General features: G+C 47.1%; 1 protein-coding gene across 1 annotated transcript; it reads right to left on the reverse strand.

Annotated features, from left to right (window-relative positions):
• On the reverse strand, positions 1-25474 carry LSG1 (large 60S subunit nuclear export GTPase 1). The gene is made up of 14 exons (XM_073578691.1): positions 25237-25474; positions 24147-24273; positions 21404-21524; positions 20526-20612; positions 20356-20442; positions 20077-20137; positions 19769-19945; positions 8801-9148; positions 5075-5176; positions 3247-3392; positions 2603-2724; positions 2422-2501; positions 2156-2329; positions 1-349 (listed from the first exon to the last, which is right to left on the reverse strand). The coding sequence occupies exons 1-14, from the start codon at positions 25327-25329 to the stop codon at positions 170-172; spliced, it is 1905 nt and encodes a 634-aa protein (XP_073434792.1). The 5' UTR covers positions 25330-25474; the 3' UTR covers positions 1-169.
• Positions 25475-26910: the final 1436 nt, after the last annotated feature.

Genomic DNA, 26910 nt, shown 5'->3' on the forward strand with positions numbered 1-26910 from the left:
TAGGATTCAGCCCTGGAATGATCACCAGATTTATTGCACATGGCAGCTATTGTCCCAATAGATTTGCACATCTGCTATGGACAATAGAATATTGAAATATTAAAAATTGAATTGTGGTAATTAAAATGTACAGCGCTGTTCTAAATTTCATCAGTCCAAGATTTCACATTCATACATCCAAATGCTTGTTAAGCCTGCGGACTTTCTCTTTCTTATTTCGGTTCCCATGCTTTTTCCAGGGCTTTCCTGTAAGTGTCTCTGTGCTGGTTGTAGTTAGTGGCATAGGACCACTGCCAGGCTTGTATCCCATTACGGACTGCACACCTTTGGTCAGAGCTCGAACATTTTCCTGTAAAAATGAAAAAAAAACTTGCGTCAAGATGAAACTGAAGGGCGATGACGTGCTTTTAAGCATAAATGGCAGGACGAATTTTGCTTTACTTCATTAACCCACACATAAACGTCATAGGTCGTGTCCCTGCATTCAAAGTGGGCTCTGGCGATGAGCCATATATTTTCCGACACATGACAGCTGATTTCATCAGCTGACATGTACCTACCTCTAACAGCCACAGGTGGAAATGCGATCCACTAGTGGCTGCTAACATGTTAATTGCTGCTGTCAATCTCAAACAGCAGCATTCAACATGGCTGCGCCGGAAGCGCATCACTAATCCAGCCCATCGGCGCCCCGTCACATGATCGCAGGGCGCCAATGGGTTGGCATGACAATCTGGGGTCTACAGGAGACCTCTACGGTTGTCACTGTCACTCTGCTATGAGCACCTCCTTAAGGCTATGTGCACACATTGCGGATTTTTAGCGTTTTTGCCACGTTTTTTCGCCACGTAAATACTAAAAATCCGCAACCCTTTGAATTCAATAGCATTTCGCACATGCTGTGCTAATGCTGCGTATTTTTCCGCGGCGGAATCGCATCGCGGAAAAATACGCAGCATGGTAATTTTTTTTGCGGGATCGCGGCGATTCCGCACACATTGCAATACATTGTTCCACTTACTTTCCGCATGAGGCTATGCCCACCATGCGCAAAGTAAGCGGAAAATGTGCGGATGGTACCCACGGTCTGGAGGAGAAGAGACTCTCCTCCAGGCTCTGGGTACCATATCCATGTTAAAAAAAGAATTAAAATAAAAAATCGTGATATTCTCACCTTCCGGCGTCCCCCGCAGCCTTCCCGCCTGTCAGCCATGCTGCCGGCATCTTCCGGTCCCAGTGATGCCTTGCGACAAAGACCTGTGAACCTGTCATCAGGGGTCATTGTCGCAAGGCATTACTGGGAACGGGATTTGCCGGGAGCATCGCTGAGGCCTGGGAACGCTGCGGGGGACACGGGAAGGTAAGAATATCACCATTTTTTTTTGTATTATTTTTAACATTATATCTTTTACTATTGATGCTGTATAGGCAGCCTCAATAGTAAAAAGTTGGTCACACTTGTCATACACCAACCTGTCAATCAGTTTTCCAAGCGATGCTACAGATCGCTTGTAAAACGCCAGCTTTCTCGCTATTTTTTCGCAGGACTTCCGCATGTGTTTCCCGCGGCAGGGAGTTGCGGAATTTCCGCACGTGTGCACCTAGCCTAAAGCTCAAATCACCCCCTCTTTGCCCCATTCAAAATAAAATAAAAAAAATACACATTTGGTATTGCCGCTGTCAGAAACTCCCGATCTATCAAGATATAAAAATAATTAATTTGATCGGTAAACCGTGTAACAAGAAAAAAAATCAAACCTGCAGAATTAATTTTTTTGGGTTGCAGCAACATTGCAATAAAATGCAATAACGGGCGATCAAAACATCGTATCTACACCAAAATGGTATCAATAAAAACGTCAGCTAGGCACACAAAAAATAAGCCCTCACCCAGCCCCAGATCACGAAAAATAGAGACGCTAACGGTTTCGGAATATGGCACCATTTTTTGCCAACTTTGGATTTTCTTTTCACCATTTTCACATTCGGGTCAGTAGAGGAGTGGCTAGCCCAAGCATTGTGTTGCAATCTCTGTCTGAGTTATACAGCCATCTGACTCTTCCCTAAAGGGTTAATACAACAAAATACCTTCTACTTGTAATTCTCTGGTGCAATTTACCAAACCTAATGTAAAATGTGGATTCAAAACCTGTACCTGATGAAAAAACGTTTTGTCCACCACATTCTCAATATGTCTGACTTTCTTGCTACCATGACCTTTTGCCTCTGCCATAGTGCTTAACACAGCCTTCTCCCTGTACAGAGAATGACGAGGCTGGAACTCTGAAGCATCTACCCCAGGAGGAGGGTGGCAGTACAGCAGTTTACCCTAAAATGGAAAAAAGAATTGACATATTCAACTTTGTTGACGAGCGCGATTTTCGTTTTGGCACAACTATGTATGAAAGAAGGAAAACATACATTGACATAGTCTTTCAATATGTACCGGGCAGACCTTGGCTGATCAGGTTGTCCATGTGCAGTCATAAAACCTCTCATATCTGCGAAAGCAAGAAGTAAACTCTGTAAAGGCATAGTACGCTGAATTAATGATCTCATTTGTGTTTATTCCTGAATTCATAGACCCATGTACTTCACTTACACCCGTACGCAGCTAGCAGTTCTTCTGAAGTGGGCGCACGGTCCTGATCCTCATCCTCCCGAGGCCTAATGATATTTATTCCATAAATGGCTTCTACCACATATCGTGGAATCCGCTGCGCGATGTTAGCGTGTTAAGGAATATATACGGGTATGTCAAGTACTAAATACCATCCGTTACGTCTCAAACTGGACCAGTCAGCTCTCCGGAGAGCGGCACTAAAGGAAGGTATTCACAGTCAGGCTTTTGATCCATGTTTAGAAGCCAAAAACTAAAAATGGATTAAAAAAAAGGAGAGGTTTCATTTTTTTTTTTATTTTGTTTGTGTCCAATCAGTGCTGGGGCAAGCCCCATTTGCAAAGGGAATGATAACATCCAGATGTCGATATGTCCAAACATTCCCAAAATAAATAAGAAAATAACAGCAAATTACAGAGCTGTAAGAAAAGATGCTCCAGAATTCTTTTTTGTAATGAGTAAAATAGAAATATTCACCAAAAAGACATCTCAGGAGAGCAGACAGGTCTACTTTGGTCATCCGAGTAACGTGGTGATATGAAATGAAACGTGTATTTAGTGTCAGGTCATCACAGTAATGGTCCTTTGTAATGTGTTCAACAATTTATAGCTTTTCTTAGAAGGATATGAGAGAGATTGGAGGTACATGGTCTCTCATTTGATCGATTGGTAAAATGCCACTGCAGATCATCTCAGCTTTTGTGGAAACAAATGATGGCATCACAAGACCAGGGCAATCACAGAGGCATAGGTCGGGCTCCACATATAGCGTCTGCAGGGGAGGAGAAAATAGGATTTAGAAATGAGAAGATGCAACATGAAGTGATCGTTGTTCCCAATCTACACTAATAGCCATTAGCACCAAAACACCTGGAGAGTTACCGACAACTAATCAGATACATATTACAGTCCTCATGTGACAACCAACCATATCCAGAATGTACAAGGTTAAAGGCAGACAGTCTAATGTGTATGGGACACAGGAAAGCTCAACCAAGCTGAGGGTTCCTGACTATGTGGGAGTCAGAAGTGAAACATATCTGCAGAACTGTTTTATGTCTGACAGCTCTCATATTTATTGAGGCCTCAAGTTTTAAAAACATGTCCATCTTGTATATCCAGACAAGTGTTCAGTGACCATGGTGTTATGTAGTAACCAGAGCAGTGCTTTGTAATACTGTCCAACTAGTAACTGACTAATGTAAGCACAATGCCAGGCTGCTGGCCGATGTCACTGCATACTTTGTAGCAAGCCTTTAATAAACCCTAGTGAGCTTACAAGCACAAGACAGTCGTGCCTGGCAATCATATGGAATAAATGGGGCAAAGGGTAAACTGCACTTTGTAGCAGACACAGGATAACAAATGTTTTTTGTTTTACAGTTCTACAGTCAGAGGCAGTCTCCTGCCTTAAGGCTAGGGCTACATAGAGTCTTTAACCATTACCTCTCGTGCGCCCAAGCTGGCTAGGCAATACAAGTGAATGAGGTTGCATTGCAATAGCAAAGGTACTAAGAGTTCAACAAAGAAGTCACAAAAAAATAGATGAAGCTGGATTTCTTGTGACTTGTCGCTGGTGCAGTGCCCTCGGGGGTTGCAACGTGATCCCACTAATTTCTAATGCTCTGTATTGTAGCTGTGACATGTAGTGAACTTTGGTCGTGTGACAGGTGTCACAGGGAAAGACGCCATGTAGCCATACACTTAAGGGCTTCTTCACTTTATACGAATGATCAAAGGGAATGTCCATTATGGAGGAATGGTGATTTCAATACTTCAGAATATCCAGAAAATGAAACTTTAGACTATGTTTGACCTGATTTTCAATTCTGTTAATTTTATTTTTTCTCCGTGACAAAAAAGTGTAATGTTTTGTTGCTGGTGCATTTGCGACTGATGTACAGCTCCTCGGTTACCTAGTGCATGCAGTCTACAAACCATTTCCTGTAGATGCCTCCATTAGACAACCTTGAACATGTGCTGTTACTATTTGCATATGCAGCATATATCATTAAAAGGAACACCCACTGGGCTTCCATTATGGGTTTTTTTTTTCAGTGTGACCTCATAGAACGTTATAGGTCAGAGCCTTAAAAATTGGCAAGCGTTAAAAGGATCTTACACTACAAGTCAGAAGTCACTCTATGTGACTGTAGACTTGTGAATCCTGCGCACTGTGAGGATGCTCCGGCGCTGGGAGTGAGCTAAATGTGATATGCATAGTCCTAGCTATATTCCAACTAGATGGGAAAGCAAGCGTATTGAGCAAGGCCGGAGACAGTCTAGTTGGAATGTCACATACTTACGGTCACATGGTCGCTGGCACCAGAGAGTCCTCACAACACACGCTGTGTGCACTGGGAGGATTCACAAGTCTGCAGTCACAGAAAGTGACTGCAGACTTGTATTCTAAGACCAGACAACTTCATTAAACTGAACGACCATTTAAATTACCTGAAAGTGCTTTGTGTGGCCTGGAGTTGCTGAAACAGAAACTTTCTTGTTTCCTAATATAGTGTTGATTGTTGAACTCTTGCCAACGTTGGGATAACCGACCTGCAAGAAATGATAGGACGAAAAAAAAAAAGTTTTCAGATGAAACCACGTTATTGTTCAAAAAACCTTTTCATGACATGTAGCGTAATACACTCAGTGATATGGTCCGAGTGTAAGCTGAATATGGACCCAGTCATGTATGCATGAGGGAGGAGAGGTCCCCAGCAGAGTTCACACTGCAAACATTTTTGAGACTACGCAAAGTTGTTTTTAGGCTTCCTTCAGAGGAGCTTCTCGGCTTGCAAAAAATGCCATGATGTTCATGCTTTTTTTTTTTTTTTTTTACATCTTTATTTCTACCCGATATAGGAGCCAGTAGGCATTATTAAATGGGAGTTTATTTTTATTATTAAAAGGGAGAGACGCAGGAACACTCCTTTGGGCCCTGGAAGCTTTGTCAATACATATCATGCTCTACCAATGGCCTTTTTCACATGTTTTCCTATAAGGTAAGAATTATTTGAGAAATAAAAAAGGAAGCCTTGCTCTTGTTTTTGCATGCTGCGCTTTGATTAAAAAACCAAAAACCCATTTTTCAACTTAAAATGGTTGTCCACTACTAGGACAACCCCTTCTCATGCTGCACGTTTGGCCCTGATAAAATAAAAAAAAGCTTTAACTCACCTCCAGTGCCTGCGTCGTTCCAGCGGTGTTGGCCCTCACTCTCCATGGAGCTCTAGTGCGGCTGTTGTGACACGTGACCCCGGCCCCCACTCAGCGCTGGCCTCACTGTCCCGACCTTTGTATGAATTGAACAGGAAGAGGAAAGTCTGGGAGGCAGATAATCTGACTTCCTCTTCATATTCAATTCGTCCGATGGTGGGGACAGTGACGACTGCACTGATTGGGCACCAGGCTCACATATCACGACATCAGCACGAGAGCCCCAGGGAGCATGAGAGCAGACAAATCGGGAACGTTTCATTTTATTAAGGCCAAACGCAGGGTATGAGAAGGGGTTGTCCAAGTAGGGGACAACATCTTTAATAAACATTTTATGTTGACTTTTAGTGTACCGTATATACTCGTGTATAAGCCGAGATTTTCAGCCCATTTTTTGGGGCTGAAAGTCCCCCTCTCAGCTTATACGCGAGTCATATACCGGGGGGAGGGGGGTCAGAGACCATACTCACAACTCCTGGCACATATCTGCAGCCCCTGCTTTCAGCGGTCAGGTGGTACCGCTCATTAAACTCATGAATATGCGCATATTTATGAGTTTAATGAGCGGTATCACGTGACTAGCTGAATGCAGGAAGCTGATGGAGAAGCAGGGGCTGCCGCTGTAGAGAAGACCTTGCACCAGGAGGGGTATGACGGGGGCAGAGTAATATTCACCTGTCCCGGTTCTATCGCCGTGCACCACTGTGTCTCCGGGTCCTCCTGCTGTGACGGCAGAGGGCGCGATGACTTAGTCAGTGCGCGCCCTCTGCGGTCACTGCAGAGACCCGGGAGACACAGAGGTGGACGGCGATGGAACAGGGACCGGTAAATATCGCCGGTGCCGGGGGCTCAAGCGACGGAGAGGTGAGTATGTCATTTTTTTTTCATTGCAGCAGCAGCAAATAAGGGGTATTTATGGAGCATCTTATGGGGCAGCATTAACCCTTGTGCAGCAGCATATTATGGGGGGTATATATGGAGCATCTTATGGGGCAGCATTAACCCTTGTGCAGCAGCATATTACGGGGGGTATTTATGGAGCATTTTATGGGGCAGCATTAACCCATGTGCAGCAGCATATGGGGGGTATTTATGGAGCATCTTATGGGGCAGCATTAACCCTTGTGCAGCAGCATATTATGGGGGGTATTTATGGAGCATCGTATGGAGCAGCATTAACCCTTGTGCAACAGCATATGGGGGGTATTTATGGAGCATCTTCTTGGGCCAGCATTAACCCTTGTGCAGCAGCATATGGGGGGTATTTATGGGGCATCTTATGGGGCAGCATTAACCCTTGTGCAGCAGCATATTATGGGGGGTATTTATGGAGCATCTTATGGGGCAGCATTAACCCTTGTGCAGCAGCATATGGGGGGTATTTATGGGGCATCTTATGGGGCAGCATTAACCCTTGGGCAGCAGCATATTATGGGGGTATTTATGGAGCATCTCATGGGGCAGCATTAACCCTTGTGCAGCATCATATTATGGGGGGTATTTATGGAGCATCTTATGGGGCAGCATTAACCCTTGGGCAGCAGCATATGGGGGGTATTTATGGAGCTTCTTCTTGGGCCAGCATTAACCCTTTTGCAGCAGCATATGGGGGTTTTTATCTATGGAGCATCTTCTTGGACCACCATCGGCTTATACACGAGTATATACGGTATTTTATATTGGGTTCATTTTATAACCCCTTCCTGACACCAACCATAGAAGTATGGTGCAAGGAGCTGACCCATCACCAGACACGGCAGCTGCTGGCTATGTTAGAGCTCTTTCAGACGTCCGTTTTCCAAGTATTGCACTTGTACCTATAATAGGTTATGGGGCTGTTTACGTATCAATGTACTGTATTATCCTGGACCAAGTGGTCAGGCATGTCTGATTTTGACCGGAGTCATGGATCAAACTGGCAATCTATGGGTCCGTGAAAAAAAAAAAAAAAAATACAAAAATTGGACAGTACTCAGATGCCATCTATGTACTGCCTGTTTTTCACTCACTTTTTGTTCTGAGAAGCTCCAGAAACTTCCAGTTTGTTTTTGCATACAAGGAAAAAAAGATAACTTTGATGGTAAAAATTGACACACTGATCAAACGCACTGACATCTGAATGTGGCCTGTAACAGGACCTCCTATTAACTCCTTAAATGCTGCTGTCAATTATATTTATGGTGCGTGGTCTGGGGGTGGACGAATCAGGCATCATTTCACATGCCCATTACCCCCCCTTCTGCAGTATATAGAACAAGTGGTAATGAGATTGCAGGTTCAAGTCTCCTAATGGAATAAAAATTTAAAAAAAAATTGTACATTTTTTCAGTAAATTGCATGGTAAAATGAATAATCACCCAGGTACATTATACGATATGCTAACCCAAGTACGTTATCCAGTGTGCCAACTCCAACCCAAGCACATTATCCAGTGTGCCAACCTCAACCCAGGTACGTTATGCAATGTGCCAACCTCAACCCAGGTACGTTATGCAATGTGCCAACCTCAACCCAGGTACGTTATGCAATGTGCCAACCTCAACCCAGGTACGTTATGCAATGTGCCAACCTCAACCCAGGTACGTTATGCGATGTGCAACCTCAACCCAGGTACGTTATGCGATGTGCCAACTTCAACCCAGGTACGTTAAGCGATGTACCAACCTCAACCCAGGTACGTTATGCGATGTGCCAACCTCAACCCAGGTACGTTATGCGATGTGCCAACCCCAACCCAAGCACATTATCCAGTGTGCCACTATTTGAATTCAGACAGTTGGAGGGTAAGAAAGAATACAGCCACACAGCTGCACATAGTTGGCACACAGTATCCTGTTCTGTTTCTATCACCTGGAACTATTTGTATTTGTCCGGTGGACATCTCTATATATATATTAGGAACTAAGGTATATGCAAGGAAAATACAACAACAATAAAAACAAAAAGAAGATACCAACGCACCAGCCCTACAGTGACTTGTTCCACTTTAACCCTCTTCCCTGTGTGTATTGATTTGAAGATTTCCAGGAGTTCATCTCTCTGCACCAAGTGGCTTTCATTACTAACAACTTTTTGTTCAGTCCTTTCAGAGTCAGGCTCTGGAATAACGCTTTCCTCCTCACCATCGGCATCTTCGGAGCACGTCTGCCAACCTTCATCATCCTCACAATCTTCATACTCCTCACTTGTGTCGCTAGCCTCACATTCCCCGTCAGGAGCAGTTTCTGTTTCATCTTCATCATCCTCCTCACTATCTTCATCTGTAGTCGTACTGTCACTCTGTACATTAACCTCTCCATCTTTGATTTGCTATTTGAAAAAAAAGAAGTGTGACACAAATAAAGAGACCAAGTCAGGAAATCTCTTCTATGCAAGAGCCAATATATTGTGAGATGTAGAAAAAGAGGTGTACATTACAATGAAATTATAAACCAGTATAAAACAAGAGGATAAGGCGCAGCTATAGAACGAGTTTCAGTGGTCATGTTGCTGTCATCACAGGATTTGGCAAGTTACGTCTAAGGACCTACAGACAACTTCCCTGTTTGTGTAAGCTTATCTCCCTCATTACAGCGTGTCCTTGCATTAATTGAAAGTGTCCATTTTGCAGTACCTCAACTTATTCCTATGTGGGGGGATTATACTGTATGGAGGACTATGTGAAGCCATTATTCTGTATGGAGGACTATGTGAAGCCATTATTCTGTATGGAGGACTATGTGAAGCCATTATTCTGTATGGAGGACTATGTGAAGCCATTATTCTGTATGGAGGACTATGTGAAGCCATTATTCTGTATGGAGGACTATGTGAAGCCATTATTCTATATGGAGGACTATGTGAGGCCTATTATACTATATGGAGGCATTATACCGTGTGGAGGGATGTGTGGTGATCATTACAGTGTGTTGGGAAGTCACCATACTTTGCCAAGGAGATTGAGGGGTGGGAGGGTTTGTGTGGACGATACTGTGTAAGAATTCACTGTGGAGGTATCATACTGTGTTTCGAGGGCACATATGTCAGTATCATATTTTATGGGGGCAATGAAAGAGCAACCTAGGGGATTATATAGGAGGAAAATTACTTTGTAAGGCCTGTAAAAATGTTGGATAAACTCCTCTGTGAGCACACGAAACAGGGATTTTTGTGAGTACTCACCGTAAAATCCTTTTCTCCGAGACGCTCATTGGGGGACACAGAGACAGTGGGGTGTGTGCTACTGCCGTCTGGAGGCCGACACTAAGTATACAAAAAACAAGTTAGCTCCTCCTCCGCCGCATACACCCTTGCCCTGATAGCGGGCGGAAACCAGTTTAGTGCCAAAGCAGTTGGAAAAGCTGACAGCAATTTAGCTCTACCGCAAAAAAATCATATGTCTGAAAAAAAGGACCACCCTACAAATAAGGGTTTATACCCATCAAAAATAAACAAAAGCCAACTGGCTATCAGGGTGGGTGCTGTGTCCCCCAATGAGCGTCTCGGAGAAAAGGATTTTACGGTGAGTACTCACAAAAATTCCTGTTTCTCCTTCGCCTCATTGGGGGACACAGAGACTGTGGGACGTCCCAAAGCAGTCCCTGGGTGGGAGCAACTCATCAATCTACACCGCATGCCTACCTGTTCAAAGGTGTGCCACTGCTGCCTGGAGAATCCTCCTACCCAGGCTCGCATCCGACGAAGCCTGCGTATGTGCGTTGTAATGTTTAGCGAACGTGTGCAGGCTTGACCACGTTGCCGCCTTGCATACCTGCTCTGCTGAAACGCCCAAGAGGCGCCCACTGCCCGAGACGAGTGCGCCCTTATTCCAGGTGGAACCGGCGTGCCTCTAATACGGTAAGCCTCTTGAATAGTAAGGCGAATCCATCTGGCTATAGTCGACCGTGAGGCCGCGAGCCCCTTCCTGCACCCTTCAGGGATCACAAACAACGAATCTGTTCGGCGAAAAGGCGCTGTCCTCGACACATACCTCCTGAGGGCCCTCACCAGGTCCAGCGTGTGGAGCGCCTTCTCAACTCTATGTACTGGAGCTGGACAAAATGAAGGCAAAACGATGTCCTCATTAATATGGAACGAGGACACCACCTTCGGCAGGAACGGCGGAGGTGGTCTCAAGACTACTTTATCCTTAAAAAAGGTCAGAAACGGGGCTCTACAGGATAGGGCTGCCAGCTCCGAGACCCGCCTAATAGAGGTTATTGCTACCAAAAACACGACCTTCCTGGTAAGGTATGGCAATCCGACCTCCTGCAATGGCTCAAAAGGAGCTTCCTGCAGGGCCCCCAGCACCAGATTAAGGTCCCATGTGTCTACGGGAGCTCTAAAGGGGGGCACTAGATGCGAGACTCCCTGATTGAAAGTCTTGACCTGCATAATACTAGCGATCTTTCGCTGGAACAAAACTGACAAGGCCGAGATCTGTCTCCTCAGGGAACTCTGAGCCAAACCTGCCTCCAGGCCTGACTGCAGAAAGGCCAGAATGTTGGGAACCGAGAAGGCCAAAGGCGCAACCCCGTGCTCTCGACACCAGAGAAAGAAAACCTTCCAAGTACCATGATAGATTCTCGCCGAGGCCGGCTTCCTGGCGTTAATCATCGTGGCTACCACCTCACGCCCAAACCCCGCCTGGGTCAGGACCCAGGACTCAACGGCCATGCCGTCAAACACAGGGCCCCTAAGTTCGGGTGGTAGATCGGCCCCTGGGACAGTAAGTCTGGCCGTTCTGGTAGACGCCATGGCACGTCTGCGAGGAGCTGTACTAGATCCGCGTACCAGGCTCGACGGGGCCAGTCTGGGGCCAGCAGAATTGCCGGAACCCTCTCCCTCTTGATCTTCCTGATTACCCTCGGGAGAAGAGGCAGAGGGGGAAAAAGGTACGGGAGCCGAAACTGGCTCCATGGAAGAACCAATGCATCCGCTGCAATCGCTCGCGGGTCCCGAGACCGGGCAACAAACCTGTCTAACTTGGCATTCTCTCTGGAAGCCATCAGATCCACGTCCGGAGTTCCCCACCGCTGGCAAATCTGCCAGAAAACCTCGGGGTGCAGGGACCATTCTCCGGCCCCGACCCCCTGCCGACTCAGGAAATCTGCTGCCCAATTTTCCACGCCTGGTATATGGACCGCTGAAATTACTGAGTGGTGCCTCTCGGCCCAACGAAGTACGTGTTCTATCTCGCGCATGGCTGCCCTGCTGCGCGTGCCTCCCTGGTGATTCACATACGCCACTGCCGTGGCGTTGTCTGACTGGACCCGGACTGGGCGACCCACTAGCCAGTGCTAAAAATGCTGCAACGCCAACCGCACTGCTCGAATCTCCAACAAGTTGATCGGCAGAAGGGCCTCCTGGGGAGACCACTGCCCCTGTGCTGTGTGATGACGAAACACTGCTCCCCAACCGAGAAGACTCGCGTCGGTTGTGACCACCAACCACTGATCTGGAGGAAAGGGTTTCCCCTGAAGGAGAGAGGAGTCGCGCGTCCACCATTGCAGTGCCTGCCGGACCTGAAAAGACAACCTGCACTGATGATCCAGGGAGAAAGGACTCCTGTCCCATGCTGCCAAAAGAGCATGCTGCAGGGGGCAAAGATGAAACTGCGCAAACGGGATTGCTTCTATCGCTGCTACCATCCTTCCTAGCACCCTCATCCCAAATCGAATCGTGTGAGGGCCTGGCCGCTGAAGACTCCGAACCCCTCGCTGGAGCGCCTGGGCCTTGTCTCGAGGGAGAATTACCAACCCTTGGGAAGTGTCGAAAATCATCCCCAGGAATGGAATCCTCTGAGCCGGGGTAAGACATGACTTCTTCCCATTGACTAACCATCCCAGGCGGGATAGGGTATCCAGCGTAATGCCGACATTCTCCTCGCACGCCTGAAAAGACGATCCTTTCACTAACAGGTCGTCCAAGTATGGCAGCACTACTATGCCCCGAGAATGAAGAATGGCCATAACGACCGCCATCACTTTCGTGAAAACCCTGGGTGCCGTGGCCAACCCGAACGGCAGAGCCACAAACTGGAAATGCCGGCCATTTATCGCAAAACGAAGGAACTTCTGATGCGGAGGAAAAATAGGGATGTGCAGGTAGGCATCCTGGACATCGATTGAGGCCAAATACTCTCCCTGCTCCATGGCCGATATCACTGACCGGAGGGACTCCATCCGAAAGTGCCTGACCTTGATGAACCTGTTTAGGAGCTTTAGGTCCAAAACCGGTCTTACTGTTCCGTCCTTCTTGGGGACTGCGAACAGGTTGGAATAAAATCCCTGGGCCTCTTCGCCCTCTGGTACCGGGATAATGACCCTGTTGTGCAGAAGAATCCTGATGGCCCCAAGCAATGCCTCTGCCTGGGATTGCAACTTGGGAAGACGGAATTGAAAAAATCTCCTTGGAGGGTGTCCGATAAACTCTATTTTGTACCCGAATGACACCAATTCCGCCACCCATGCGTCGTGTGCCACCTTGACCCAGACGTGGCGGAACCTGAGCAGACGACCGCCTACTCTGGTGTCCTCGGGTACCTGATGCCTCAAGTCATTTTGTAGAGGGCCTCTGAGACCTAGCTCCCCTTGACCTGGGTGGACGGCCCCGCATCCTCCCCAGCGGGTTGGCTCTATACGTGACCTGGCGCTCTCTGTCTTGGTTGCGACGAGCCGGGGCAGTAGAACCGGCCGCTGATGCCCATCCTGGGGCGCGAAATGCCCAAAAGAGCGCCTGTGGTTGACGAAAGGGCGGTCTGCTCTTCTGCTGTGGGAGAAAGCTACTCTTTCCCCCCGTGGCATCTGAAATAAGCTTGTCTAGCTTCTCCCCAAAAAGCCGATTACCCTGATAAGGCAGAGATGTTAACGACTTTTTAGAAATCGAATCGGCCCGCCACAGCCTTAGCCACAAGGCTCTCCTAATGGCGATAGCGTTTGCTGCGGCTACCACCGCGCAATTAGCCGCATCCAATGATGCATTAGATAGTCTCCTGCCATTGAGATCTGATTTGCTATCTCAGACACCTCTACCGGTAAATCTCTGTCCTGCAGGACTTTGTTCAAAGACTCCGACCACGACATCATGGCCTTGGCCACCCATGTAGCTGCGAAGGAGGGCAAAAGCGCTGACCCCGATGCCTCATACACCGAGCGGGCTAGACCCTCTATAAGCCGATCCGTGGGGTCCTTAATGGAAGACCCACTAGGCACCGACAACAATGATCTTGAAGCCAGGCGTGACACTGGGGGATCCACAATCGGAGATTCCGTCCACTCTTTACAGAACTCTGGTGCAAACGGGTACCTTGTCTCTAGCGTTTTCTGCCCTGAAAAACGCTTGTCTGGGCGTTCCCTGTGCCGCTGTACCGTGTCCTCGAATTCAGGATGGGTGCTAAACACCCTATGTGGGCGCCTGGCCTTTTTAAAAGATATCTTATGCCCTGCGGCCAGGGAGACGTCCTCCTCAATACCAAGAGTCTGATTGACGGCCTCAATGAGACTGTCCACTGTCTCCCAACACCCGGGAATATCCAGATCCAAGGCTTCCTGCCTATCCTCATCCGAACTCTGCTCGCTCTCAGACAATGGTGATGGAGAGCGAGATGCCGCACTCACAGATGCCGAAGCACCGGAGGGGCCCGGAGACGCCATATGGGTTCTTTCCCTGTACGTCTCTTTAGAGAGGGTACGTCCCCTGCAGGCCGGCGGCTCAAGTGAGGTGGATGAACCTTCCCAAACCGGAGAGCCGTTGTCTCTACCCCTATCCGGGGCCTGAAGGGTCTCGATCGCCTTCGTAAGTGAAGCCATAGACCGAGATAGCGATAACGCCCATTCCGGGGCTCCGTTGGCGGGGAGGGCTCCTGGGCGCGTTCGGAACTACAGGCCTCACATATCTTAATGGTCTGCGCTCGCGTGAACACAGCCCCACAGGAAATGCATGCGGTATAAAGAAAGGTGTGCTTCTTCCCTTTTCCAGACATACTGCGGAAAAAACCTTTTCCTATATATTATGTTTTTTTTTTTTTTTTATTTATGGCATCCAGGGGTATGAGGAGAAGGAGGACAACCTGCCCTAGTGTGGCCAAGACGGGGTCGCACTTACCCGAGCTCCGGCTGCCTCCCCGTGCCCCTGTGCTGCTGCTGGCGCTCGACTGCCGTCTGGAGGCTCCCAGCTGCTGTTCCCTGGGTAGGCTGCGATGCTTCTTGACCGCGGCCTACCCCATTTTGACGCCGGGGCCTCCATTTTATCCAGGGGCGGCGCTGGATCTGACGTCGTTGGGGGGCGGGCGCCGGACCCGACGTCACGCTGGGGGGCGGCCTTCCCCCTGCGTCCTAGGCCAACGCCGCGGCCCAAATTTCGGCCCTGCCCCCCCCCCGCAAGCCGCGGGCTAAATTTCGGCCCTGCCCGCCCGCCGGCCTTCCCCGCGGCCTAGGCCGAAGCCGGGGGCTAAACCTGAGCCCTCTTCCCTGCGGCCTAACTCGCCCTGGAACTGGCGTCTACTCAGCCCGGCGTGCTCCTTCCCCCGCCCGGCCACCGAGCGCAGTGGCGAGGGAGAAGGGGAACACGCCGCTGCCCCTGCTGCGCCGAAGAAGTCCTCCTGCTCTGCCTGCAGGCAGGAGAGGGGAGCCGCTCCAGCCCCTGGAAAGTCTGCAGCCCTGGCCTGGAAAAAAATCTCCCGCTGCCCAGGAGCCCTGCTTACCCTGAGGTAAACCGCATCTTCGGACGGTGCAGGGACCCTAGCTCCGTCCGCCTTGGCTGGGCGAGGAGAGGGACCGTCCGCCACCACGCAGTACCCGATTGGCGTAGCCGTGGGGCCGCACAGACTAGTCTTGTGCCTCTGTGCAAGCCCATGGTTTCGCTACCTAGGGGTGGACAGGGCTAAGTCTGGCATACTGTCCCACGTCGCGGGAGAGGGAACGTGGAGGGACACTCGCACGTGGTCGCCCGTTGATGGTTTGGGGAAATCGGATCCTTTCAATAGGATGCGTTGCCCCTGTCATATCTTCTTTAAAATAAAAAAGAAAAATAGATGTCTGGGGAAAAGTCCCAGAGATGTCCCTCGGTGCGGGAAAGGATACGCGGAGGAATACTCGCGCGTGCTCGCCCGTTGATGTTTGGGGGAGATCGGACCCTTTCAATAGGGTCCGTCGCCCCAGTCTCCTCTTCATAGCAAGAAAATGTTTAAAAAAAAAAAAAAAATAGTCTGGAGAGACCCAGACTGCGTGTGCCTCCATCAGACACTAAGCAAAAACTGGTTTCCGCCCGCTATCGGGGCGAGGGTGTATGCGGCGGAGGAGGAGCTAACTTGTTTTTTGTATACTTAGTGTCGGCCTCCAGACGGCAGTAGCACACACCCCACAGTCTCTGTGTCCCCCAATGAGGCGAAGGAGAAATATTAAGGGTTTTTTTTTCTTTTTTTGGGGTAGACCCAATTAGAATTTCTGCTATGGGCCCCATGATTTCTATGTAAGCCCCTGCCCGTGAGGAAATACCCAATGCTCCAGTCATGTGACCTGACTCTTAAGATCTATTAAAATGTACTTTGTTCGCAATTTTTTAATAAATATCAAGGTTGTCATGCGACTTCATCCAAGTTTTTATTTTTGGTCTTCTGTGTATTTGTGTTTGACATCCCTGCTCTATATGTACAATTTAATTGCTTATTTTCATATGTAATACCAAAATATCAAATCAGGTATAATTCATTAACCTGATGCTCCAGTTTTAATATTAATAATACAATTAGCAGACAGTGGGGAAAATAAGTATTTGATTCACTGCCGATTTTGCAAGTTTTCCCACCTACAAAGAATGGAGCGGCCTGCAATTTTTGTCGTAGGTACACTTCAACTGTGAGAGATAGGATCTATAAATTAAAACCAATCACAGTGTGATTTTCACATAATTAAATTGCACTTTACTGCATAAAATAAGTATTTGAAGTAATTGATCACCTACCTACCAGCAAGAATTCTGGCTCTCACAGACCTGTTAGTTTTTCTTTAAGTAGCCCTCCTACTCTGCACTCATTACCTGTATTAATTGTACCTGTTTGAACTTGTTACCTGTATAAAAGACACCTGTCCACACACAATCAATCACATTCCAACCTCCCCACCATGGCCAAGATCAAAGAGCTGTCTAAGGATACCAGGGACAAAATTGTAGACCTACACATGGCTGGAATGGGCTACAGGACAATAGATAGACAAGCAGCTTGGTGAGAAGGCAACAACTGTTGGCACAATTATTAGAAAATGGAAGAAACACAAGATGACTGTCATTCTTCCTTGGTCTGGGGTTCCATGCAAAATCTCACCTCGTCGGGTAAAGATGATTCTGCGAAAGTTCAGGCATCAGCCCAGAACTACATGGGAGGACCTGGTCAATGACCTTTAGACATCTGGGACCATAGTCTCAAACTTTACCATTAGTAACACACTACACTGTCATGGATTAAAATCCTGCAGGGCACGAAAGGTCCCCCTGCTTATGCCAGCACATGTCCAGGACTGTTTAAAGTTCGCCAATGACCATCTGGATGATCCAGAGGAGGCATAAGGAAGGACATGTGGTCAGATGAGATCAAAACAGAACTTTTTGGTATCCACTCGCCATGTTTGGCCAAAGGACGAGTACAACCCCAAGAACACCATCCCAATTATGAAGCATGGTGGGGGAAACATCAAACTTTGGGAAAAAATAGCAGGGCAGAGGTAAAGGGAAAAGTCAGCTCACCAATCTCTGCAAGGAACCTGGTTGTCAGACACGCACGGAGGCACCTTGATCAAGGGCGTAGTCCAAAATGAAAGAATAAAAAAAAAAACAGATCTCCAGCGTGTATACTGACAAAAGCTAAACTTCCAATTTAATTCAAATCATTAAAAAATATGTAAATCCATTACTAGGTAGTACTATGACTAAGACCTTTATTGGTTGAAACGCGTTGGTTATACCGGGGATTCCATCCATTCATCATGTTTACTACCTAGTAATGGATTTACATATTTTTTTAGTGAGGTTTTGTATCAAACTTTCGGGGAGCTTTTCTGCAAAGGGGACATGACGACTGCACCGTATTGAAGGGAGGATGGATGGGGTCATGTATTGCGAGATTTTGGCCAACAAACTCCTTCCCTCATTGGGGCATTGAAGATGGGTTGCGGCTGAGTCTTCCAGCATGACAATGACTCAAAACACCCAGCCAGGGCAACTAATGAGTGACTCTGTAAGAAGCATTTCAAGGTCCTGGAGTGGCCTAGCCAATCTCCAGACCTGAATCAACTAGAAAATCTTTGGAGGGAGCTGAAACTCAATGTTGCCCAGTGACAGACCCGAAACCTGAAAGATCTGGAGAACATTTGTATGGAGGAGTGGGCCAAAATCCCTGCTGCTGTGTCTGCAAAGTTGGTCAACAACTACAGGAAATTTCTGACCTCTGCAATAGCAAACAAAGGTTTCTGTTATGAATGAGTCACAGAAGGAGGAAAAAACAAAAATACAAGCTAAGTCCAGAAAACCGGAGAGGTTGGTAGCTATCGGATTGCAGACCCCTGATCCTATCCACAACAACTAACAGTAGCCGTGGGGGGTTCCTACGATGCCCTAGACCCCTCGATCACAGCCAGAGACCTAAATAGGCCTAAAGAAAGAAAGGGGAAATCTAAACTGCCCCAGAGCAGACCCCAAAGCAATAAGCAGCCCCCAACATATAATGACGGTGAAGCAAGATGAAAACACTAACACAGATAGAAAGATAGGTTGAGCAAACGATGGGGCCCAAGCTAACTAAAAAGGACAGGATAGAAAAGCTGCTGTCTGCAATCCGTAAAAAACCCTACCAAAAAATGTCCCAACCGTCTGATAGGAAAAACAGGCCCTGAAGTCGCTAGGACTTCAAAAAGACTATATCAGCACTCAGGTAAATTCTGAAGACAGAGCAAAGAGACAAACTGATCAGAGACAAAAATGTAACTCAGCACACCCCCGAACGGGGGATGGCTGAACTCCAAAAAACAAGGTAAACAAAACAAAAAAGTTCAATAGCAGAGCAAAAACTTATCTTTGGGAAGCAGGAATCAGACTGGTCTGAAACCACCAGCGACTCAGAAGGGCGTCGGCTGCCTTATATCCAGTCAGAAGTTCCTGTTACCCAGTCATCATCTATAAGATCAGGTGTTTGGTAATCAGCCTCACTACCTTCCTTCACCAGAAGAGGGAGTTCATCAGACATCGACGGTGAAGGGGAAAATGAACTCACAACAGGTTTCTGTACCAATTTTTAAGTTCTGTTTTTCTATTAAATCAAATACTTATTTCATGCAATAAAATGCAAATTAATTATGTAAAATTCATACAATGTGATATATTTGTGTATATATATATATATATATATATATATATATATATATATATTCATTCATTATATTGATTGACTTTTATCTTCTTACATACTTATCTAGACACATATCTCCCTCAGTCAGGAGAAAGCTATGGGCTGCAGGGTTTCAGACCCACTCTGCCCTATGCAAATACTGATGGGAGTGTAAATCCCCCAAGTGAATGATGCTGTAATAGAGAAATGACTCCTCTCAAGTTTAGAAACAGAACTTTTCACACAAAGCTGTATATCCTAAGAGGGTTTACGTGGAGAATGGCTGTAATGCATAGCAAGTGATAGACTAGATTAAAAGGTTGCATAAAATCAGAGAAAGCGGTCAGCTTCTCCTCCACCCCCACAACAGTATATGATGTCTGCATCTGGTATAGCAGCATAACTGGTACTGGTATTGAAAGGCTTACAGAAAAAAAAAAAAAAAGATCACTTGTCTTCTATGCAAAACCTAATATGCCCCGTAAATATATTAACAAACATGACATTTTTTTTAAAAAAAAGGTGTAATGAATACAGGAAATATAAAAGAATACTACAGAAAATAAACATACTTTGGCCTCTTCAGAAAGTCTTTGCGCCTCAGCTAGTGCAGACCAAAACACGACTTTAACACCTTCTTTCTCAAAGTAGGCCGCCCAGGCCTGCCGCTGGCCTTCAGTCAACAGGTCTGCCTTGTTTATTAGGATTATATTTTCTTTATGTGGATTTACTTCTTTGACATATCGCTCCTTCGAAAAATAACATGAAAACATTGCCATGCTGCTAATACAACGGTATTATTATATGTTATATCAAATTGAATTCGTTTGGAAGAAAGGGGGCAGCTGTGAGCACTCCCTTTCCATATTTTTAAACTTACCAAATCCTGGCATCTGAATAACAAAGGATTTCTGCCATCCACAATCTGTACAACTAGGTCACTGGAAAAAAAAATTAATTAAAATGGATGGTAATGATCTTAAAATGAAAATCAACAAGTACTTGCGGCATACTCTCAGACAAGACACACTATGTGACAGTCATCATTACCTTATTCCTAAAAGTTTGTTTGTTGCAGAATTTAGTGATCAAATGGCTACAGATAATGTATATCAATCCGAAGCACATTCAGTGATAAAAAGAGCCCTTTATTATTTACCTCCTTTCTATGACTCTCCAGAGCTGACGCCAAAAATCTAGATTACGTTCAAATGGTGTAAGTATCAATTTCTTCTCTTCTTCAAGTCTAATAAGGAAAAACAATCTGATTAGCCATGATATATGCTATGCAAAAACCCAAATCACACACTGCATTAGGTAAGAATTTACTTAGCGAGCTGACGCCTCCACTCCAAAAAGTTCTCTCTCTCAGACTGCTTCAGGACCTCAGCGCTGGTACTTCTGTCCCAGTGTGGCCTGCAAGCAACAAGAAAAATATCAGGATGGTGCATCTAAAAGCCCATGATATACAAGAAAATAAGAAGATGAAATATGGACGATACACATCAACACAGAATGTAACTGTCACGACATGACTGTCGGGTAACCCGGGACTCATTCCCTGTCCCTAACACTAGGGGGCGACCTAGTTCGCCCTACTCCCCGGGATACTTCCGAAGATGAAGATGCCAGGGCCTCCACCCTTACCTTATCGCCTGGAGTTAGCCCACCATCTGCTCTCTTCCCCCACACAGGGAAGAGGGGCACTACTGTGCACCGTAGTACACCAACCCGACAAACAATGCAACACAAACAAGGGTTAACAGAAACTCCAGGCATACAAAATATTCACTCACACATAACAGAGGAATGCATCGGGATGTGGAGGTAGGGGAATAAACCAAAACAGAGAATAGGAATTACCACACATACAGACCAAGGAACAGTCACTGATAACTCCTCCTACTCTCCGTATATGAACACCTCTCGCTCAGTCAGCCATGCAGCAAATGTTAGGTCTGACAAGGATTTGTAACAGAGCCCAGATTATAAAGGGAAAAGGTGTGGCTAACCGAGCTCAGCTGTGAGCACAGGGATTTCCATCATGGCCAATTAACACCTGTTCTGACAGAAGGAATAAACACATTTAAAATGAAGGAGAAAGGCTTCTTCTCAGAGCCAGAGTAGGACCAATCAGACGCTGCGGTCTTCTGGCTCCACACTGCTGCAGTAAACCCTGTAACAGTAACAAGACAACACATTCTTACCTCCGGGGGATGCACAAAAATTTCTCATTTTCTTCATGAAGTTTATGGATTCTGTTAGATTCCTCTGATGTCAGCAATCCTGTCCTGGCTTCAGCTGGGACAAACTTTATATTGAGTTTCTCTACAATAAGAAATCAAGACAGATCTTATATAAATAGTTAGAAATTAACTAAAAAAAAAACAAAACAACTATTTCCCTTTCAAGTTTTCACATTTTTTTTAGATAAACATTTACGGTAAAGGGAATCTGTCACAGCAAAACAATTCCAATTAAAGTGCATAAACAGGAGACATACCCCCTACAAAAATCACACTCGGCATGTGCAGTTTACTAAATATTTGCTGAAGAATTAACTTATGTAACATGCAAATGAGGGGGCTTCAGTGCACCCTTGGCAAGGCCTATGCCTTGGTGCCCCGTTACACCCTTCCTTTTTGTATATGAAAGCCAGTTCCTTTCCTTATGTTGATTAACAGCACTCCCTTGGTAAGGGTGAATGCTGCCTAGGGGCAGTTTCACACGTCAGTGTCTCCGGCACGTGTAGTGACAGTTTTCTCACGTACCGGAGACACTGACACACGTAGACACATTCGAATGAATGTGTCTATGCAGATGTCAGCGTGTTTTCACGGACCATGTGTCCGTGTGCAAAACACGCTGACATGTCCGTTTTTGTGCAACAGCACGGATCACATGGACCCATACAAGTCAATGGGTCCGTGTAAACACGTACCGCACACGGATGCTGTCCGTGTGCGTTTTTAAAAGTCAAAGGGTTAACATTGAAAATAATTTTTCAAAAACACAGACACACGGACAGAACAGGGACAGCATACGGACAGCACACGTACATACGGACAGCATACGGACAGCACACGGATGGCACACACGGACATACGGATAGCACACGTATGCACACGGACAGCTCCGGTACCGGAATTATCTGGACGTGTGAAACTGCCCTAAAATAAGTTTGATTGCCTGTGCACTGTCAGGCAAGTGTCTATGTGGGTAAATACCATGTGGCAGTGGGCGCACTCCCACGCCTGGTTCCTGCCGGTGTGCGGATTCCACTTGATTCAAAAAGTGTAATGAGTGAGAGGCTTCAGTGAGGGGAAGAGGGTAATGTGACATGCCATCTGCTCACTGCAATGCCCCGCCTGATCACTAAAGCTGCTTAAGTAGTGGCCAAGGACAGGTAAGAACTAGGGGTCGCACTGACACTTGGAGTGCACTGCTGCGCTCCTCACAGACAGAGTTTGCTCTCATCAATGGAGCACTGTCGATCAAGGGACTGACTTTTATATGCAAATAGCAGGGAGTAATGGTGCTAAGAGAGATAGGCCACACCAAGGATGCACTGATGCCCCCTCATTTGCATATTCAATAAAACTAGATTTTTCAGAAAATATTAAATTAAACTGCATACGTCTAGTATGATTTTTAGAAGGGTTTTTTTTTTGTATTTTGGGGGATGACAGACTTTCCTTAATTAATAGCTCTCTACACTTCATCCAAAAGCTAAAAACAGTATTTAGTGGCCTCCAGCACTAGCAACTTCTTACGTATTCAGCGGCACTGACATGGAGTCTTTCTCCCTCCAGGTTCTTTTTACTGCTCTGCTGACAACATGCAGTGATATATCACGCCAGTCCTTCCCCTGCTGCTGACTGCCACCATAAGACAAGCTCTGCAGTAGGGATTAGGAAAGATACCAGTGGTCGTCACTACCTTTAAGGTACTGTCACACTTAGCGATGCACCAGCGATCCCGACCAGCGATATTACGCGGTCAGGATCGCTGGTACATCGCTAAGTGGTCGCTAGTGAGCTGCCACACAGGCAGATCTCACCAGCGACATCGCAGGGGACCAGGGTCGCTACTTACCTGCCACACCAGGCGATCCTGCGCCCTCCCGCCCGGCTCCACGCGTCGCTTGTCGTCACAGCAGGAAGCTGACGACGAGAAGCAGTCCAGCCTGTTCTCGCGCGATCAGCGATAAGCAGCGGGGGAGCGGGTTGTAGGTATCAGACATAGCGATATTGCTAGCAATATCGCTATAACGTCACAAGTTATAGCGATATCTCTTAGTGTGACAGGCCCTTAATGCTCTGTGGACACTTGTGCTATTGAATTTTATACATCTGTTTTTTCTGTATTTTTAACACCAAGAATGCTGCAGACTGGAGTAACATTCATGCTGCCAAAATAGAGAAACTCCTGGCTACACCCAGTGACCTAAGGGTACTCAATAAGCTCACATTTATGGCTATGAAAGTAAAACCATTTGCAATTTATAAATACAGTGCCCTGCATTTCCCCTTTTGTTTTTTTTATTACTTTATCAAGGCAGCTTTAAAAATAATCTGTCATTTACTATCCCCAAGTTCAGCACTGTGTCTGCCATGTTCTTTCTCTATTGTGTACAGACTACAATGGTGACATCACATCTATGGCGCCGCAGCTAATCAATAAGCTCAAAATCAGAAGAGCCGCTGAGCCCAGGGATTGGAAGCAGCGCTATTAACGTAACATCGCGCTGTAGCCTGTACACAGTCAGGAGTAGCCGTGCAAACAGCGCTGAATTTAGGGAGGGGGAGGAACAAAATCATTGCAATATTTTTCACACACACATGAAGAATTAGTTAAAAGTGGAAAACCTCTTACAGCTATTATAGCGATCACGTGCACTGTACATAATGAGAAATACATTCACAGGGAAGTGAGAATTATCCTCCTTGCCTGCAGCAAACTCTGTTCCTGCCAACTCTGCCGTAGCAAGAAAGTCATCGATGGAGCTTTGTTCTGTCACAGATTGCAGGTTCAGCCGGCCCCAGTCATAGCCATCATTGAGTTCACTTGTGTGCAGCTGCAAGCAAGAATTAGGGAACAGAAGGGTTAAACAAGAACTAATGTTTCCTGAGAATTAGATGATAAGCTTGGTAATGACATTTAGTCACCCGTTGAGGTAGTGCTACAGCTCAGAAACCCCCCCCCCCCCCCCCAAAAAAAAAAGAAAAAAAAAAAAAAAATCTTAAAAGAAGATTGTAGGCAAAACATAGAATAACGTGCCCAGCTCAGGGCAGAAAGGGTGGCAAGAAGTCAGAATCCCTGTGTCACACTCTGTTGCCTCATGACGGAGTCTAGCGGCAGCTTATGCCCTACTAGCCACCATGGCGAACGCCTGTGGCAGACGCTTGCAGAGGCAGACGCCCGTGGTGGTAGACACCTGTGGTGGAAGACGCTTGCAGAGGCAGACGCCCGTGGTGGCAGACGCTTACAGAGGCAGACGCCCGTGGTGGCAGACGCTTACAGAGGCAGACGCCCGTGGTGGCAGACGCTTACAGAGGCAAAAGCTTGCAGAGGCAGACGCCCGTGGTGGCAGAAGCCCGTGGTGACAGACGCTTGCAGAGGCAGACGCCCGTGGTGGCAGACGCCCGTGGTGGCAGACGCTTGCAGAGGCAGACGCCCGTGGTGGCAGACACCCACGGAGGAAGCTCTTCTGCGTGAATGCTGGGATGATCGTTGACAAGAGTAGGCAGAAAAGTTGTCGCCCAGGCTGCCATCAGTGTGATCTTTGTTGGGCGAACTCTGTTATAGGGAGACCCATCACAAGCAGGAGCCGATACAATAATGGCACTGTAACCAGGTGACATGGCACTGATCATGTATATGCCCACATGGTGTCCCCTGATCACTGCCAGCGGCATGTGCACTGAGGAGGATGGCACCCTGACAAATCCAGTGCTCCCCACACATGACCATGAGTGCTGCCCTAGTGCCCACGTCCACCAGTGTACGCTCGGGAGGGGAGAGATGGCGGTGGACTCACCCACGAGTCTTTAGTTCGCAGCCCCCGCTGGCTCTGTGCGCGGTCCTTCATCAGAGCTCTCCCCAGCCCGCTTGTTGCCTTCTTTTTCCCCATGACATCCACATGCGGTCTACAGAGGAAACTACAAAAGGAAACCGCAGTCACACAGGAACCAGCGGTGGTGCCACACGGAAACAACTCCCCTCCTGCCTGCACAAAGGTTCCGCACCGCTCGGGAGCACAGTGCAGGGGACGCTGACATGTAGGGAGGGCTGTGCGTATACTGCAGAGAACACATGGCAGGGCGAGGGCACAGAGGCCGGGTGTTCTGGGCTCCAGCCACACTGGATGCCAAATAACTGATCGGTGAGGTGTTGCTGCCGTATAAAAGTATTGATGTTATTGTACACATCCTCCCATCAGGGTGCCAGCCACAAGTACCCCAGTGGGACTGTGTCAGGCCAGCCACACATGCCCCTGTAACAGTGTGTCAGCCACAAAATACCCCCATAGGAGTGTGCCAGCCACAAAATACCCCGTAGCAGTGTGCCATCTACAGCTCCCTATATCAGTGTATCACTTTAGCAAAATACTAGACGTTATGCCAGTAACTCGCAAACCTCAACTCATTCTACTCACTGCTTTGCTCCTCCCTGTGTCAGTCCGTCTGGCTGAGCTGTCTCTTGCAGTACTTTCAGCATTGCTGCTTAGGCCTGTTTCACAATTCAGTTTTTGTCCATCAGTCAAGATCCGCCGTTTTGCAAAAAAAACGGATCCGCTATTTTGTTTGGCGGATCCGTTTTTTTTTCCCATTGAGTTGCATTATTGGCGGATCTTGACGGATGGCCATCCGTAGGATCTGTTTTTTTGCGGATCTACCATAATTTTGCAGTCCGCCGACATACTCGAACGGAGTATGTAACGTTTTTTCGGGCGGCAGGATCCGCACTTCTCACTACGCATGCCCGAAAAACTTCACTCAGCCTGAAATTTAACCCTAAAGTCTGTTCTGGCGCCTGGAAAAAAAAAATTTCTCATCAAAAAAAACGGTCCGGTGGCATCTGTTCACATCAGTTAGCAACGGATCCGCTTTCCGCCATTTTGGCGGATTTTAACTGACACAAAAAAACTGAAGTGTGAAACAGGCCTTACTCTGCTTTCTCTACCTGGCTAATGACTATAGGGGGGCACGGCCAGACTCTGCAGGAATTTAACCCTACTGTGTCCTTCAGAGTTTTTCCTTCCCTGGCCTACCCCCTGCCAGCAGGGGATATATTAGGCAACTCCTCCCTCTACACCTTTCCTGAACTTAGGTGCCAAGCACCAGATTGGATCTAGTGCACTGGCAGGGTGCATGGCTGGTATGACTTGCTTGTTACTGTAATGGCTTGTGTACTCGCTTTGTCTGTTCTCTCTGCTTATAAACTAAGCTTTATATTCTGAACCCGTGCTGCCTGCTCTGACCTCAGATTTCCTGACCACTTCTCTGTTTGCTCCCTCTGTGCTTTGCATCTGTGCCTCTGACCCTTCGGTCAGGTGCTGCAGGTCTGTGGACTGCCCTGGAGTGGCGCATGGTGGCTATGTAAGGGGGTGAAGCACAAGAAGGACAAGAAAGGGTTTACCTCCTCTGCTCCATGCCCGGAACCATAGAGCTGCGCAGTAGGGTTGCCAGGGGGAAGACACCTGGACCGACTG

Source organism: Dendrobates tinctorius, unplaced genomic scaffold (assembly GCF_039654945.1).
Source record: "Dendrobates tinctorius isolate UK_male_01 unplaced genomic scaffold, ASM3965494v1 ptg000060l, whole genome shotgun sequence".
Lineage (NCBI taxonomy): Eukaryota > Metazoa > Chordata > Amphibia > Anura > Dendrobatidae > Dendrobates > Dendrobates tinctorius.